The 16,176-nt window shown below is 43.6% G+C and overlaps 2 protein-coding genes across 3 annotated transcripts; both read left to right on the top strand.

Annotated features, from left to right (window-relative positions):
* Window positions 1-817: 817 nt before the first annotated feature.
* LOC129717726 (serine hydroxymethyltransferase) lies at window positions 818-4,989 on the top strand. 2 transcript variants are annotated; one of them, XM_055667833.1, is made up of 3 exons: window positions 818-1,727; window positions 3,209-3,408; window positions 3,585-4,989. In XM_055667833.1, the coding sequence occupies exons 1-3, from the start codon at window positions 1,434-1,436 to the stop codon at window positions 4,786-4,788; spliced, it is 1,698 nt and encodes a 565-aa protein (XP_055523808.1). In that variant the 5' UTR covers window positions 818-1,433; the 3' UTR covers window positions 4,789-4,989. The 2 variants fall into 2 exon arrangements, with proteins under 2 accessions (XP_055523808.1, XP_055523809.1); XM_055667834.1 differs by lacking the exon at window positions 818-1,727 and adding an exon at window positions 2,913-3,145.
* Window positions 4,990-5,396: 407 nt separating this feature from the next.
* LOC129723450 (transcription factor grauzone-like) lies at window positions 5,397-10,395 on the top strand. Its single transcript, XM_055677685.1, has 7 exons — window positions 5,397-5,564; window positions 5,626-5,808; window positions 6,508-6,673; window positions 6,739-6,896; window positions 8,352-9,809; window positions 9,869-10,061; window positions 10,129-10,395. Exons 1-7 carry the CDS (start codon window positions 5,497-5,499, stop codon window positions 10,282-10,284), a joined length of 2,382 nt encoding a protein of 793 aa, XP_055533660.1. The 5' UTR covers window positions 5,397-5,496; the 3' UTR covers window positions 10,285-10,395.
* Window positions 10,396-16,176: the final 5,781 nt, after the last annotated feature.

Genomic DNA, 16,176 nt, shown 5'->3' with positions numbered 1-16,176 from the left:
ATACATTTTTCAAATTTTCAGTTGGTGAATTCTTTCCGGACGATTGGAATGGTCAACGGTCATTTTCGAGCGGAACACCTCCTGCTGGTTGAACGGTCGACATCTTTCCGGTCCTGTTTTTTTTTCGTGTCAGAATCTCGATTTTAAGAAAGTTATCATTTTTTAGTATTTTAAAATAAATTATATTTCTTATATGCGCTGTCTAGTCTATTTACTTAAAATTCATGTAGATTCCATCTGAATAACACGTAAAAAGTACGTGAAAATCATGTGGGGTTTATGCGTTCTGTTGATGGTTTCACCTTAATATCACGTAAAAACGTACGTGAATGTCAGATTGTAATTACCTGACCAACACGACGATTGACACTGAAGTTGACACTAACACACTAACACATGAACAGCTTTCGAGAAATCGGCAATAGTTACGTGAAAAGAAGGTGGATGAGAATCAGCCACTTTTCCCGGTAAATTTTACGTGCATTTTTTTCAGAGTGCACCTTCGTGATACTTACCTTAATTATCTTGAAAAAACATGTCGCGTAGAATGTGTATTCCGAACCAGAGTAGAGCTTTATAACTTTCCATAAAAAATATTGTATTGTCAAATGTTTTAAAATTAATTAGTCATTAGTTCTTCTTATATAAAAATATTATGATTCATAATAGCGGGCTCACCGTAAACAAGTGTGGTACAGGTACCGCTGTAGTTAAATCAACTCTTGTGTATGACTATTTAATTTCCCAGAGCTATGTACATACACATGTATAGAATAGTGTTTGTTTCACGGTTCTGTACCGAGCGTGCAAACCAAAACAACAGAAAAAAGTTTACATTCGAAATAACTTTTTTTAATTTTTGTGAAGTCGTAGAAAGTCAATTCAAATAACGGCATTTATTTTTGCGTGTATGGTGAAAATATGTTAATTTTTTCGGGAAATCTCAACACCGAAATTGAGAACCAAAACGATCAGCTGTTCTCCGTGTGGCTTTAGCAGTGATGTTATTAATTCAAAATAAAGTTCCGTCTGTACATAATCTAGATGTCGACTGAAAATGCGAAAACGAGAATTCGCCACCAGCACCATCATTCATCGCTAGATTAAGAATCTGAACTTGAACAGTTGTGGAAACCCAGCGGAGCGAGGTTATCTGCATACTATGTTACTACCTGATAACGGGCAGCTTCCGAACGAGCGGTCGGTCATCTTTCGACTTCAAACTTTCGGTTTCATTCTCTATCGAGTTGGAAATTTCTTACCGAGCGGTCGCAGATTTTTAGTTAGCCTGGTGCCCCCCACCCAGTTTGCTTCGTGGATAAAAATTCACCTGAGCTGAGCGGCCGGTTTTGTTTACTCTACCAAACAGCAACCGGAGAACTAGAAGACAAAACAATTTTGTTTTTGCATTAGTTTGTGTGGAATCGGATAACATGGCTGGAGTGCTTGTACGGTCCGGAATTGTTCCTCTCGCTCGCTCCTGCGGTGGAGCCCGCGAAAGCATGTGTTTTTCGCGACCGGTTTATATACTGGATAAAAGGCGGCACGATGGTGCTATCACAAAGACCAGTGAGTGCTTCGCGTCGACAATTTCATCAGCTAGCGCGCAGCAGTTATCGGAAGCATTGCTCCATCGACGTAAAGCGATAGTTCCTGGAGTGTCACGTTCCATCAGCCTTTCTTCCGGTCCTGTCCTGCACAGTGCAACACGAGCGGAACCATTTAAGGTGAGTGATTCAGAAACTAATCTAAGATAAATTAAACTAAAAATAACACGTGTGCGCAGCAATATTATGTCTACATCGTTTCGCAAGTAGTGCATGCTAATTGTGCTGATAACCTCTGATTGCTGGCTAGAGCTGCGAATGAGGAAATTTGAAACAAGGCAGTTCAATGAGATAATTTGATTGCAAGATTGAATTTGAACAATTTAGGAGATTATCATATGATGTTATTGGGTTAATGCGCCTTTTTCGACATTGTTTAAAGAACGAGGCTTATTTAAATAATTTTTTGCTTGAATTTTTTCAATTTATCTCACAAGCAAAAGGAAATAAAATGTAAGTAATTTTGTCGACCTCACTCCGACTGTAAATTTCTGTTGAATTTGTTACTAAAGGTTTGGATAATGGATGCAGGAAAATTTACGTATTTACGCCTTTATTATAAATGGGAAATTCACTCCGCTGGTGGTTTAAATGGTTAAATTTATAACCTTTAAATAAAGAACGAAAAAAATTATCAACTTTCCTAACACCAAATTTAAAATGTTGCTGCGAATTAAAATGATTTTCTTTTTAACCGTCGTCCATGTGCTACTTCCAAGACGACTCCCACAGCTAACAAATTATTTCTAGCGTGGCCCAAAATTGAATACTGAATTCAAAATACACTAAAAGTAGGGTATCGGCCCTATCATCGTCAGGTATGTCCTATAATCGTACGGGGATAAAATGTCTTCAGCTTGTTTTTTATGTTCTATTACGATTTAGCACGTTTCTTCGCATTCGCAGACTTAAACTTGTCTCGAAATCTGAATATTTGGATACCCAGGCTTAGAGACGGATAAGAAATTGTTTACAACTCAGTCGCAAATTAGTGGCATGATACCCTTTACTGTTTTATAGGTCGCCACGGTCTTCCTGATTACTCATTCTTTGTAGGTATCACTCAGAAGAATCTTCTGTAATCTACGCAGGCCGTGACAAACAACGCTGCAAAATATTATTCCTCTTCTCCTAGAACGCCATAAAAACTCACTGACTGCTTGCAGCAGGCCCAGTAAAATGCTGACGTATTCCCCCGCGTCCTTAACAACAACAGCCGTGTCAGAAAGTGTTGTTGTTGGTAACAGAAGAAAGCGCAGTGAAACTAAAACATCGATCGCTCCCTGCCTCTGTCCTTGCCGTGATAAGAAGGGCTCGCGTACAGATTATTCCTATTTTTGTTTTACAATTTATTGATCTTCTATCAGCATCTCTCAATGTCCGTCGTCCGAATGAGAAGGGAACGTAACTATCAGGCCGCCAACAGCTCATTCAGCTGCAAACTATCAGAGCGAGCGGTTTTACAAATAAGAACATCTTCCAATTGAAGTTTTAAGTCATAACCGGCAAAGAAGATGCCTATTAATTCATGCAAAAAAGTAATAAAGTGCACGAGTTTGATTGCACATGTGATTGATTATTTTCTCTGATTTTCCTCATAGATGTCCGGCAATGCCAAACTACTGCACGAGAACCTGTGGGAGTCGGACCCGGAACTGATGGAATTGATCCGGCTGGAGAAGAAACGTCAAATTCATGGTCTGGAAATGATTGCCAGTGAAAACTTTACCTCGCTGTCGGTGCTGCAGTGCTTGGCCTCGTGTCTTCACAACAAATATTCGGAGGGACTCCCTGGTCAGAGGTAATCGAAAGTAACTTTGTAAACAATGTGGCTTATCAATTTCTCCGATCGTCGTCGGGGGGAAACAACAAACTCTATTTTGCGCACGCAAAACAGTTTCTCAACACAAAAACAAAAAAAAAACAACCTTATTTTTCTCTTATCTGCATCTCACTGTTTGTCCTTTCATCTCGCAGATACTATGGCGGTAACGAGTACATCGATCAGATCGAGATCCTAGCCCAGCAGCGAGCTCTCAAGGCGTACCGCCTCAACCCGGAAGAGTGGGGCTGCAATGTCCAACCTTATTCTGGCTCACCGGCTAACTTCGCCGTGTACACGGGACTGATCGAACCGCACGGTCGTATCATGGGTCTAGATCTGCCCGACGGTGGCCACTTGACGCATGGTTTCATGACAGCTACAAAGAAAATTTCCGCTACATCAATCTTTTTCGAATCGATGCCCTACAAGGTGGACCCGAAGAGCGGGTTGATTGATTACGATAAGCTCGAGGAAAGTGCGAGGAACTTCAAGCCGAAGATCATTATCGCTGGCATCTCGTGCTACTCGAGATGTTTGGATTACAAACGTTTCCGGCAGATTGCCGATGCGAACGGGGCGTACCTGTTTGCGGATATGGCGCATATTTCCGGCCTGGTAGCTGCTGGCGTTATTCCATCTCCTTTCGAGTATGCTGATGTGGTAAGCACGACGACACACAAATCACTGCGAGGACCTCGGGCTGGAGTGATTTTCTACCGGAAGGGTGTTCGCAGTGTGAAGGCAAACGGAGACAAGGTGATGTACGATTTGGAGTCCCGTGTCAATCAAGCTGTGTTCCCCGGTCTGCAGGGAGGTCCACATAATCACGCAATTGCTGGAATCGCTACCTGCATGCTGCAGGCTACGACTCCCGAGTTCCGAGAGTATCAGGAGCAAATTATTCGCAACGCACGCGCTCTTTGCAATGGTTTGCTCGAAAAAGGTTACAGCATTTCAACAGGTGGCACTGACGTACATCTAGTATTGGTGGATTTGCGGCCGGCTGGAATCACTGGAGCTCGCGCAGAATACATTTTGGAGGAAATTTCTATTGCTTGTAACAAAAATACCGTTCCCGGGGATAAGAGCGCCCTCAACCCCTCGGGCATCCGTCTGGGAACGCCCGCTCTAACTACGCGCGGTCTGGTAGAAGCAAACATGGCCGATGTGGTGAACTTTATCGATCGGGGCCTTAAACTATCTACTGAGATCACTGCCGTGTCCGGTCCGAAGCTGGCCGACTTCAAGCGAGTTTTGCACGAGGACCCTACGCTGAGCGCAAAAGTGCAAGCTCTGAAGAAAGAAGTGCAAGCTTACAGTGAGAAGTTCCCGATGCCTGGATATGAAGATTATTAGGCTTCAGGTATGTGGGCGGCTTTCTGTTTGGTTTTAACTCGCAAACAAAGGTTATGAGGCAGCCAGTCTTGGGAACTGATGGCTGGTATATGTAAAGTGACAAGTATGACTTTAAAGCATCGTATTAAAATTATAAGATAGATTGATATTTTCTGCAAAATATATATTGATATCACTTGCCATTGGAAGCATGGGGTTAAACGAGGTTGAATTGGAATTATTCCGAAATCAATTACATTGAATACAGTTGAGGCGAATTGTCGGTTTGGCCTCCAATTTGTTTGCGCTAGAAGTCAAGTCTGAAATGACGGTTTTTCTGTTCAAGTGGCAACCCCAGACGTATAACGGGCATTCAGTATTGCGGATTCTTGGGCACTAGTTCACTTATCCAAACCAGTGAAATTGATCATGGATAAAGTTTTGGAAACTTGTAGGTACAAGGTACACAAGTTGAAGTCTATTTTTTATCACTGATTGCGGGAGAATTTACTTTGCAATAGCCAATCATGTTGGTATCTTTTGCAAAAAATGCGTCACTGGCAACGCTTTTTTTTACAGGTGATGTAAAAGCTTGATCTGCTGGGCAAGTAACGTCAAACTTGTTTACATACTGTGTAAAAACGATCAACGATAGAACAAAAATTTTCGTACGAACGCTTAGCTCATTTTTTTTTTGTTTTACGGAATAACAGTATAACTATTAAAGGTATGGTTCGAAAATGCTGTGTTTGCACCTTGTCTGAACGGCAAGTGGAACCAACGGTATCTTTTCATAGGTAAAAATTTTACATTTGATGTAGTTCCAATCACTCTGTTTTTTTTTATTCATTTTTGAAGGATTCCGAATGACAGCAGGAGAATGTCTGAATGGAATGTAGAGATAGCAAAAAACGGTTGTGAATTACATCTAATTGGTCCAAGAACGACGATTTGTTCGAATCATTTCCAGAACGAAGATTTTATTATCACTGCCGGTGGCAAGCATTTGCGAAGCACCGCAGTCCCACGGGTTTCCACCAGGTAAAAGTTATATCTTATCTTACAAATATTTTTACACAAAGCTCTACTTCGGGTTTAACTCGACGAAGTATTTGTTTTCATTTTTCGTTAAGCCTGTAGTACACTCTTTAGCCTGTAGTACACTCTTTGACCGACCGTCAAATATTTGTCACTTTTTGACAGATAAAAATTTGGTCAAAGATAATTATTTGTCACTCTCCAATTTTAACATGGGGCAAACACGGGCAAACAACAACCATGATGTCAAATAAATTTGACCATTATGTCAGAAGGTCAAATATTTGACCATTAGACAAAGAGTGTACTACAGGCTTTAGTCTGCTTAATTCTTTCGACGGTTGTTGCCCCCATAGGAAAGCTTAAAATAGGGGTATAGGTCTAATAGATCATAATTCGACTCTAGTATTTGGGATTTTTTGTGCAAGATGATTTGCGTCAAACATAATAGGCATTACTTATCTAGGGACTAAATAATTTTATGTTAATGCTATTTATATAAATCTCAGCAACTACGAAAATCATTTCTGATTATTTGGCGGCGGGATTTGAAAATTGAATTCTAACCATTCTAACGAAATAACCTGGGGGCGGGATTCATACTGGGCACACTGTCAGTTTGGCTGTCATTTTCCAGCATCAGCAAAGTCAACAGAAAGCATAAAACTAAAATCGTGCGCTTTTCTTCTTTTAATTCATCAGTTACGCTGGCTGCGATAATTTTTGCCCCCCCAGGATGGTCACAACCGAACTGAAGAACTGCTTCACCTGCTGCCGGCGGACGGAAAATTTCCTCTGCATCACGGACGACGATAACAACAGTGGAGAAAATGTGGAAGAAATTTTCGCCAAACACTTTTGGTTTACCGTAAGTTGACGCTAACAGAGGTTGTTTTGATGTCGCGTTTATGTTTTTTTTATTAAAATTTTCAGAGAGAGGTTTACCAAAATGGCATTGTGTGCACCAGTTGCTGGGAGAAGATAGACGAGTTTCACAAATTTTACTGTGAAGTGGAGAAATTGCATGCCACCACCAAGGCGGAAGCGGATGTGAAAGTCGAATCTAACGATGGTGCTCCGGATGATGAAAGGTGGGTCATGCAGGAACGCTTTTTGTCTTTATTTTATCGATACCTTTAAAACTCTATCATGATGGTCAAATTATTTATGGTAACATGCAAGATTATCTTAAAACATCGGTTATCGGTTTGGTGGAACGGAAATTGTGAGATTTCTCTATTCTCAACTGTTGAAAATTTTTGCACATTTCGACAGTTTAAAAAATTAAACGCTTGTCAGAAACTAAAGTCCTGCCTTGTTTCAAAGTCGACGCAGCAAGTCAACCGACAACGCACCCGGTTTACCCAATTCGGTTGGTCCCAGAGGAGAAAGAGCTTCGAACGGAAGCACACCCCAGCAGGTAAGCTGAACCTGGTATATCATTCGAGCTACATTAGCCAACGATTTGTTTTGCAGCATAATGAAAGGCTGAAGGATGATCAAAGTCCAATAGTTCGGGCGGATCTAAATACATTGCACAGCCGGCTGGATGCTATCGAAGGAAAAATGGATGCCCAAAGCAGCATGCTGGAAAAGCTGTCTTCCTTCATCATGGATCCGAACCGGTTTCCACAGCCTGGTACAGGGCCAAGCCAAGTCTCAACTGTTTGTTGCAGCGGCAATCGGGGAGATCCGAAAAGCCGCCTCGGTGAAACTGAATCCTTTCCCGAGTTTGAGGAAATGACTAGAATACAATCGAGCGAAGAGCTAGCAAAGCTAGATCAGGACCTGCAAAATCCGGAGTACGAGGCGAAATTTGTTCGCTATTTCCAAACCGTGTATACGCTGAACGGCAAACGGGAGGGTGGACCGTTCTTTAAAACCATCCTGCGGAGGTTGCTGTCACCGTCCGTGCTGCTGTCGTACTCCTGGAAAGGCATTACCCGCACCGAGAAAGGTCACGAAGCGAGCGGAAAAAATGCCAGCTTTAAACTATCCTTTCCCAACTTTGTGCGCTTCATGCGTCGGGTGGTAAGCATAGCGGACTTTGATTACACTGACGAGGACAACGAGAAAGCGTTCAGCGATTTCCTGCGGCAGAAAAATACCGAAATGAAGCGCTATGCCGACGGTAATGTGGAACGTCGGGCTGCTTGCAGCAGGAAGAGGCGTAAGGGGGGACGGGCGCAGGCTTTCAAGAACAGTGTAGAAGAGTTCGATGTTAGTGGGGAGAGTGAACTGCATCGGACACGCGACTCCTACGAGGGGGATTTCGTATACGGCGAGGAGCTTGTTTTGCAGGATGCAGACGGTGGAGAAGCCGAGAGCGAGCAGCAACAGGAACTGGGGGCATCGTACGAAGAGTATTACCATCAGCCGGTGAAGTTTGAAACCGAATAGCAGAAATAAAATTGAATGAATAGTTTTTAGCAAGTCACTGAGATTGGTTAACGATTTCGAAGGCCTTTGAAGCATGTTTTCTTTTACAAACGTGGGATACAATAGTGCATCCTTTTAATTAACCAATCGCTTTCTTCCATTTGCAGCTTAATTTTCGCTGAAACGGTTATAAAGTGCGAAGAACCAAACTCTCTCTACGTGATGGTGGAAAAGCAGGAAATCAATCCAGCTGATGACAACGATGATGCCGGAACTAGTCATGAAGCGGGTGCGAGCGACGCTAGTGCGAACGTCGACAGAGAGTCCGCCGAGTCCGAGTCGGAATCTAATGTTCCATTGGCAAAGCGGTTCGCGGCCAGTGGTCGGAAGAAGCAAAAGCAACCCGTCCCAGCGCGCTCACCTGCGTCAACTCAACGGAATGAAAAATTTATCTGCCATCTGTGTGCTCAGGTTGCTGGTTCTGCCGGTGGTCGCACCTACAAAACTTTCTACTGGCTCAAACAACACTTTAACAAGGACCACAATAAATCACAATGCTACATATTTTGCTGCGAGAAGAAATGGTTCAATACGCGAAACTACAATCGACACGTGAGTGCTCACCACGACAAAACGCGCACCATGAAAAATCGCTGCGTCGAGTGCGCTCGCTGGTTCAAGGAGGAAAGTTCCTTCCAGGCGCATATGTTCCTAGTGCATACGCCAGATGAGGCGAAAAAGTTCAAGTGCAACCTTTGCACGAAATGTTTCGTCCTGGAGGATCAACTCAACAGTCACATCACGTGGCACGAGGAGGTGAAGCAGAAAAATTATTACTGTTCGCTGTGCGATCGGTACTTTGTGGTGGCTGGCCACCTGGAGAAACACATGGAGAGGCATCACGGTAGCGATTCTCAGAACATTGCTGACGATGATGATGAGGACGATAGTGAGCCGGACAAATCGGCAGGCCATACTGATGATTTTGGAAACGCCCCAGCAAAACCCAGACCCAGTCCGGAGGAAATCGAACAACAGGAGTCGGTGATAAAGCAGTTCGTTTCGTTTAATTGCACCCGCTGCGAATACATGGCAAAATCGTTTGGTGATTTGAAGACTCACACCGGACGGGAGCACAACACGAGCGGCAGTATTGTGATCTGCTGCGAGCGAAGTTTCAATGCCAGACTGAAGCTGTACGATCACTGTCTTCGCCACCAGAACCCAGATATGTTCAAGTGCCAGAAATGTGACAAAAATTTCACCGACAGCCGCGGGTTACAGCATCATAACTGGTGGGTCCATACGCCGATTTCCGAACGGCCCTTCAAATGTGACATTTGCGGTGACTGCTTTATGAAGGACTACATGCTGAAGGCACACATGGAGAAGCACATTGAGAAGCAACGAAAGGCACATAGCTGTGTTCAGTGCGGTCGCGTCTACCCGTCTGTGAGGCAGCTGAAAAAGCACATGCAGCGCGACCACGGCGCTTTTACTAACTGGGTTTGCGACATGTGTGCCATGGGGTTCGCCCATCGCAAGCTACTGGACCAGCATCGACTGACGCATTCGATGGAGGGTTTGCTGAAGCTTCGGAAACAATGCGATAAATGTCAGAAATGGTAAGCATCGTAAAGTGCTAGCTTCGAAATTAGATTTTACCTTAACTTTTTTTCAACAGGTTATCAAATGAGAAATCCTTCAAACGACATAAGATTCGCTGCAATGCCCCACCCGCTCGGTGTGAGATATGTGGCCATGTGTCAACCTACGAGGGTGCACTGAAATCGCACATGCTTCGCATGCATTCCGACATCAAGAAGTATGCCTGCAGCTTCTGTGGCAAGGAGTTTAAGAAACAGATACGCTGCAAGGTTGGGTTTTTTAGAAGATTTAAGGTAGCAACACAAAAGAGTAACATTTTTTTTGTCTGTTATTTAGGAACATGAAGCTAACCACACTGGTGTTGTACTGTACAAGTGTCCATTCTGCCCTCGGTCTTGCAATTCCAGTTCGAATATGTACACCCACAAGAAGACCGCTCATCCGGAGCAGTGGGCGGAGGCCATAGCTGCTAAATTGTTTACGCCAACGTAAGGTAAGTTAACCAGCACATAGGTATTGAAGTTTTAGAAAATTTTAAATATAATGATTCCCTGAAGGAAGATACTTTGCGTGAGCAGGTCTTCTTGCTCACGATGAGCTGAAGTTTCAAGAATTGTGACTGACCTATGCGAAGAATCATACTGCTGTCTGTCCTTTCAAATTCATCATTTGTGAAATTGCATATGAACGTTGTTGAACGTTGTAAAATTGAGTTAAATTGTATATTTCGGGAATTGTAGTTTGGTTGCTAATTTTATTTCCAACGAAAATTTTCACAGCTTGTTACTATTTTGGCGACCCTTTTCTTGGTTGTCGTAACCACTAGGGGATATTTGAATTCCTCAATTGCTTATTTTGGTTCCAATTTAGCCGCTCCATTTCGCTGGGTATCCCCCCCCCTCCCCTTAACGCGCTGTGTAACAAAAATGTTCCCTAAATGGATTGGCAGTATTCCAGGGGATTGCCAAAAACACCTCAACACCCTGTGAATCCATTATCTGTCTGAGCTCATTTTACCTAACTGAATCGCACACCACGTTAAAATCTATAAATAGATGATGGAACCGACGAATTATGTTCGGCTTTCATACTTACCTTACCAATCAGACGAGAGCCGTGATGGCTCGTGCTGTATCATGAAGTTGTCGATATGTTGCTCGATTCTGGGCTGTGATTCGCCAATTTCCCAGGCGTCTTATCACCCGCAAGTCTCCTTCGATCTGGTCGAGCCATCGCGCACGCTGCGCTCCTCTATTTCTGGTGCCGGCAGGGTTGCTGAAGAGAAGTGATTTCGCAGGGTTGTCGTCCGGCATCCTTACGACCTGACCGGCCCACCGCAACCTATTGACTTTCGCTAGGTTGCAATGGTGTTCTCTCCAAATAGCGCGTGCAGCTCGTGGTTCATGCGCCGTCGTTATTCTCCGTCATTCGTCTGTACTTCACCGTAGATAGTTCGCAGCACCTTCCGTTCGAAAACTCCAAGCGCGAGATGCGTTGTTGTCTCGATTCCGTAGAGGACTCAGGATTTTGTACAGCGTCAACTTCGTGCGTCGTCGCACTCAACTCGATCGAAGTGACTTCCGAAGTGAAAAGTGGGCACGATTTCCAGCCTTTATGCGTCTCTGGACCGCTTTGCTGGTGTTATTGTCGGCGGTCATAAGTGAGTTGGGAGGCTGACGTTGTTCTCCTTGGAGTCTCTCGTTCGCATGTTTTTCGTTTTCGACGCATTTATTCGCAGTCCGACTTCGGCTTTAAGTCGGGTGTAAGTTTCCTCCACCGTCGCAAAGTTAATTGTCAAAGTCATCCGCGAAGCCCAGAAGCTGAACAGACCTTGTGAAAATCGTGCCCATCGTGTCGATGCCCTCCCTTCGGATCACACCCTCAAGGGCGATGGTAAACAGCAAACAGGAAAGTCCATCAACTTGAGAGTATCCCCGAAACACGCACTTAGCACATCACTTGCGTCATGGTGGCCTCGATCAGTCAAGTCAGTTTATCCGGACCGGAAACCCGTTGTCGTGCATGATCTACCATAGGTGTTCTCGATCGACTGTATCATAACCCATTTATGAAACCGGCTCACGAACCTCCTTATTAAAGGTGATAGACGACGGAGCAGGATATGTGAGAATATTTTGTAGGCGGCATTGAAAAGCTAGATACCGCGGAAATCGCGGCACTCCTGGAAATGACCCATTGCAGCGCTCTAACCAGCGTCTCTCTCCCATGTTTAAAGAGCTCGCTCGGCAGTCCGTCTTTGCCTGCGGCTTTGTTGTTTTTTCAGCTTTCCTATCTCACAAAGAACTTCATGAAAAACAGTTTCTGCTCCGCTTCTGTTCACCGTATTGCTATTCAGGTGTCCATCGAAGTACACCTTCCACCTGTCGACCACCTCGTCAGCATCGTTGCACATGTCGGCTTGCGGCACATAGCCTCTGCGAGACTGGTTTACCTTCTCATAGAACTTTCGTGTGTCATTGGCTCGATATAGCTGCTCCAGCTACTCATGTTCACGATCCTCTTGCTGGCGCTTCTTTCGTCTGAGAATCGTGGTCATGTCGTTCCATGCCCGTTCATAGTTGGCCTTGTTCTCTCTCGTTGACCTGCCCAGGTATATCGCCCAGGTCCGGTTCCTCTCATTCACCGCTGCCTCGCACTCCCCGTCATACCAATCGTTTCTGCCACTCGGTGCTTCCACTCCTAGCGTCGTCGTTGTGGTCTCCCCGATAGCTTGCGCATGCTGCATCAGCCGTCTTCGAGAGGCGATGCTCTAAGCCCCTCCGCCGTGGGTAGTACCTTTTCGAGCTGTTGCGCGTATTCCTCCGCAGTCTGGGGGTCCCGGAGCTGCCTGATGTTAAACCGCGTATACGGTCGACAGTTTTGAGCGCAAAGTTTTTTTTTTGTTAGGGAATTAGAATTACGTTGTCCATTGATGTGAACTTTTGTACTATCCCAGTCAATTGCTATACGTGTCCACTTGCAAAATACAATGACCTGCACCGACACGCTCCTAGTCAGGTAAAATATGGTTTATGAGGCCAATCACCTTTCCAGGATTTAAAGACCAAATCTCTTTGGGCTGTAAACAGCCACTGCCAAGAAACCTTGATCTGCGTTTCAATAGTGCACAACAACTGCACCGCAGATGTTCCGATTTCTCGCTTTCCATATTACAAAAGCGACGGATATCATCCCGAACCCGGCCAATGTTCTTTAAATCATATCTACTCAGACAGTGCCCCGTTACTAGGCCGACGTATGTAAAAAGAGCTCTTTTGTTGAGTTCTAGGAGCCTTTTCGAATGGTTCTCGTTTGGTGTTATAAATCTATTAAATTGGGAACACTTTTCGACATCCAATCAATTGGTTATCACCTTTTGTTCCTCCCAGCGTTTAAGCTCCATTTTCACTGCACAGTTTGATATACCGTAGAAAGGTTCTAGGCCGATAAACTGTGAATTAGATCCATGTTGTGCAAGTTCGTCTGCCTTTTCATTCCCACCAATGCCACAATGTCCTGGAACCCAATAAAAATTTACTGAGTTTGTTTGACATAGCTGTCTCAATGTGAGAATACATTTCCAGACAATCTTAGATGTACATTTATAAGCATCAAGTGCTTTCAGTGCTGCTTGACTGTCAGAGAAAATACAAATATTTGCATGTTTGTATTTTCTAGTCAGACACACATTCGCACATTCAAAGATTGCAAAAATCTGTGCTTCAAACACTGTTGGTCAGTGTCCCAATTGCCACTGAAACATTAATTCCAGGGCCGAAGATTCCTGCACCAGTTTTTGTACCTATTTTTGAGCCATCTGTGAAAAATATCGTTGAACCGGGACGGACATCAGGAACGCAAAGTTACCGCAACTACATAGTGATCCGAGCCAATATTCGCACCGCTCAGTGGCGTAGTTATGGTTTGGTGGACCTGCAATGAAAATGACTGGGCAGTTTTTTCTTCCATAAAAGAAATTGAGACAAACAAAAAACTTAGATTTTTCTACTTAGTTATTGTCCCCAAAATCAATAATTAGGTATTTGGATACTCACTTTCCGAGTCGTTTGGTTTGGTTACAGATTCAAAACCAATGGAATTAGTGATCTCACGTTCGATTGATAAAATGGCAAGGTTTGTTAATCTCAAGTTATTCATCGTTGACCTCAAATAGTTCTTGATCAACTTTAACTTTGAGCCAACTGTTTTCGGGTGCATATATTCTTGCGTGAACGCAGATAATTTCCCTCGCTCTGTTTCATGTTTTCGTTAGCCACACAGCAACACAGATAGACAGCGTTTTTCAGATTTGGTAGAAGCCCCCCTCCGAGTCGCTGGGTGACATCGCCAAATTATGGACACCAAGCACCACGAGCGTATTATCGTCATATGTGACATTCGTAGCAAGCACCAGCTCGGCGCAAGAGCTAAAAAAGCTACGAATGCAGTGCGATAATCTTGTGTTCGTCACCTGTAGGCACGTTGAGCGTTTTTTAACGTAGAATACGTCTTACGGCAACATATACAGGGGTCATACTCCAATACAGGGATACAATTTCGAAAACCGAAAACATCGTGAGCGTCACGAAAATTGTCCAATTTCAAACGTCTTAAACTCAGTCAGTTTCCAACCGATTTCCGTCATTTTCGCAGCAATCGATTGGAGAATCATCTAAGCACCCGTCCAAATGCAGAAAATTATAATCTGATTGTTCGAACTATTGTACTATTGAAAATTGTTGAACCTTGTCGAAACGTGAATGTCGACCTTTGATTGGTCGCTTGCTGCCTTTCTCTAAAAAGGACGACATAATGGAGTACCTAGTTAGCCGCGAATGCACTCGTTGGGCTATATAAGAAACTGCTTCTTCTCAAGCAAGCTCAGTTTACTAACAGCGGGCGGCAGCGGCGGACAGTGTCAGCGATGGCAGCGGGGGTGGTAGTGGTTAGCTGCAGTTCCTACCTTTTTCAGTTCCGCTCCCCTTCGATCTGAGTTGGACCCCACCAGCGGTTTTCCAATTCAGATATCGTTGGATATATACAGCCAGAGTGTATGAATATCTATAGCGTGCGTGGTTAGCTATATAACGCGTGCATGTCCATAGCGTGTGTGGCTTGCGTGTGCATGGTTGTGGCGTGTCTGTGCATGTCTATAGCGTGTGTGGCTTGGTATATATGCGCTTCTGTTGTTGTTCATTGTCGTTACCGGTGTCGTCTGTAGAGGTAAACGTTATCTGGAGCCGGGAGACCATTAAATTGATTAACCCCATTGAGTGTATTCCCAGATCTATTGCAAGAAATACATTGACTCAAGACAGGCTGTCGTATTCTACGTTAACTCTGCGGTCGTGTCTTATAAACAACCTCTTCAACTTTTTCTTTTTCGTTTTGTTTTGATCCGTGAAGAGATATTGGCTGTGTGATGCTTTTCTTAATTTGTTGTGCATCAAGCTGAAGACCACCTCTGTCCCAACTCACGACATCGTGGCTCAGCAGTACGAATCCATACATGCCATTCGACGATTATCAGACGACCATTGAACAACAAAACACAGATTGGAAATTCCATGCTAGTTTTAAGTTAGACTTGATTTCAGCTCGTAGTCGGCAGCGAGGATAAAAAATTTGCTTTAGTTTTTAAGTCATCAGATGTAATTGGCGCCGTTAAACATTAAATTGTATTTGTGCCGTGTCAAATAAATGTTATGTGAAGAAAAAAAAAAAGCTGAAGACCAAAGCATCTAGCCCGAGTGCGTGTGGGTCATGGAGCTAGAGCTACGATCAAGCTCTGCTTGAGATTCTGTGCGTACTTTACCAAGTTTGATTGGGAATTTTGTAATATTTTTTAAAATATAAACTCGTTTTTTTAATAAAAGATTGTTGATTATGCTTCCTGAAACGATGGAAAGTATCAAAATAGTGTCTTGATTATATTCCACTGTATTTTCTGGCTGAAGGCTCAAAAATATAAAGCAATTTAAAACCATATTACTGGAAATATTTACCGAAGCGCATGCTTTCTTTAAACGAAACAAACAAATTCAAGTAATTGCAACTATTGCTGGTTAAAAATTTTCACGGCATGTTCTTTTGAAACTATTAAACAGAACATTATTTTGCTGCTTCACTACATTAAATTGCATTTCATTGAATTCATGACATTTAATTTAAAAAACAACACAAATATATAGTCGCCCACTCATCCGCATACGTCGTCAGCGCTCACCCTCTGCACTAGCTGTAACGTGTAATATACATAGCAAAGAGAAGCAAAGTACAAGAAGACGGAGATGCCACGAAGCAAAAAAGTAAGCAATATGATTCGGGGCTACACCGTGCGCTCTATGTAACTTTAGAATAACACCAACGAAGAGATATCCGCTC

This window comes from Wyeomyia smithii, chromosome 1 (genome assembly GCF_029784165.1).
Source record: "Wyeomyia smithii strain HCP4-BCI-WySm-NY-G18 chromosome 1, ASM2978416v1, whole genome shotgun sequence".
In the NCBI taxonomy this organism is placed as follows: domain Eukaryota; kingdom Metazoa; phylum Arthropoda; class Insecta; order Diptera; family Culicidae; genus Wyeomyia; species Wyeomyia smithii.
Note: the sequence above shows the minus strand (reverse complement) of the source record. Positions and strands in the feature narration are given on the sequence as shown.

What these genes read in the sequence shown, in the direction of transcription:
- LOC129723450 (XM_055677685.1), top strand. Translation starts at nt 5,497, where the DNA reads ATGGTTCGAAAATGCTGTGTTTGCACCTTGTCTGAACGGCAAGTGGAA. An exon ending in GTCCCACGGGTTTCCACCAG is followed by an intron (nt 5,809 to 6,507) that starts GTAAAAGTTATA and finishes TTAATTCATCAG; the next exon opens with TTACGCTGGCTGCGATAATT. An exon ending in CCAAACACTTTTGGTTTACC is followed by an intron (nt 6,674 to 6,738) that starts GTAAGTTGACGC and finishes TAAAATTTTCAG; the next exon opens with AGAGAGGTTTACCAAAATGG.
- LOC129717726 (XM_055667833.1), top strand. Translation starts at nt 1,434, where the DNA reads ATGGCTGGAGTGCTTGTACGGTCCGGAATTGTTCCTCTCGCTCGCTCC. An exon ending in CACGAGCGGAACCATTTAAG is followed by an intron (nt 1,728 to 3,208) that starts GTGAGTGATTCA and finishes TTTTCCTCATAG; the next exon opens with ATGTCCGGCAATGCCAAACT. An exon ending in GAGGGACTCCCTGGTCAGAG is followed by an intron (nt 3,409 to 3,584) that starts GTAATCGAAAGT and finishes TTCATCTCGCAG; the next exon opens with ATACTATGGCGGTAACGAGT.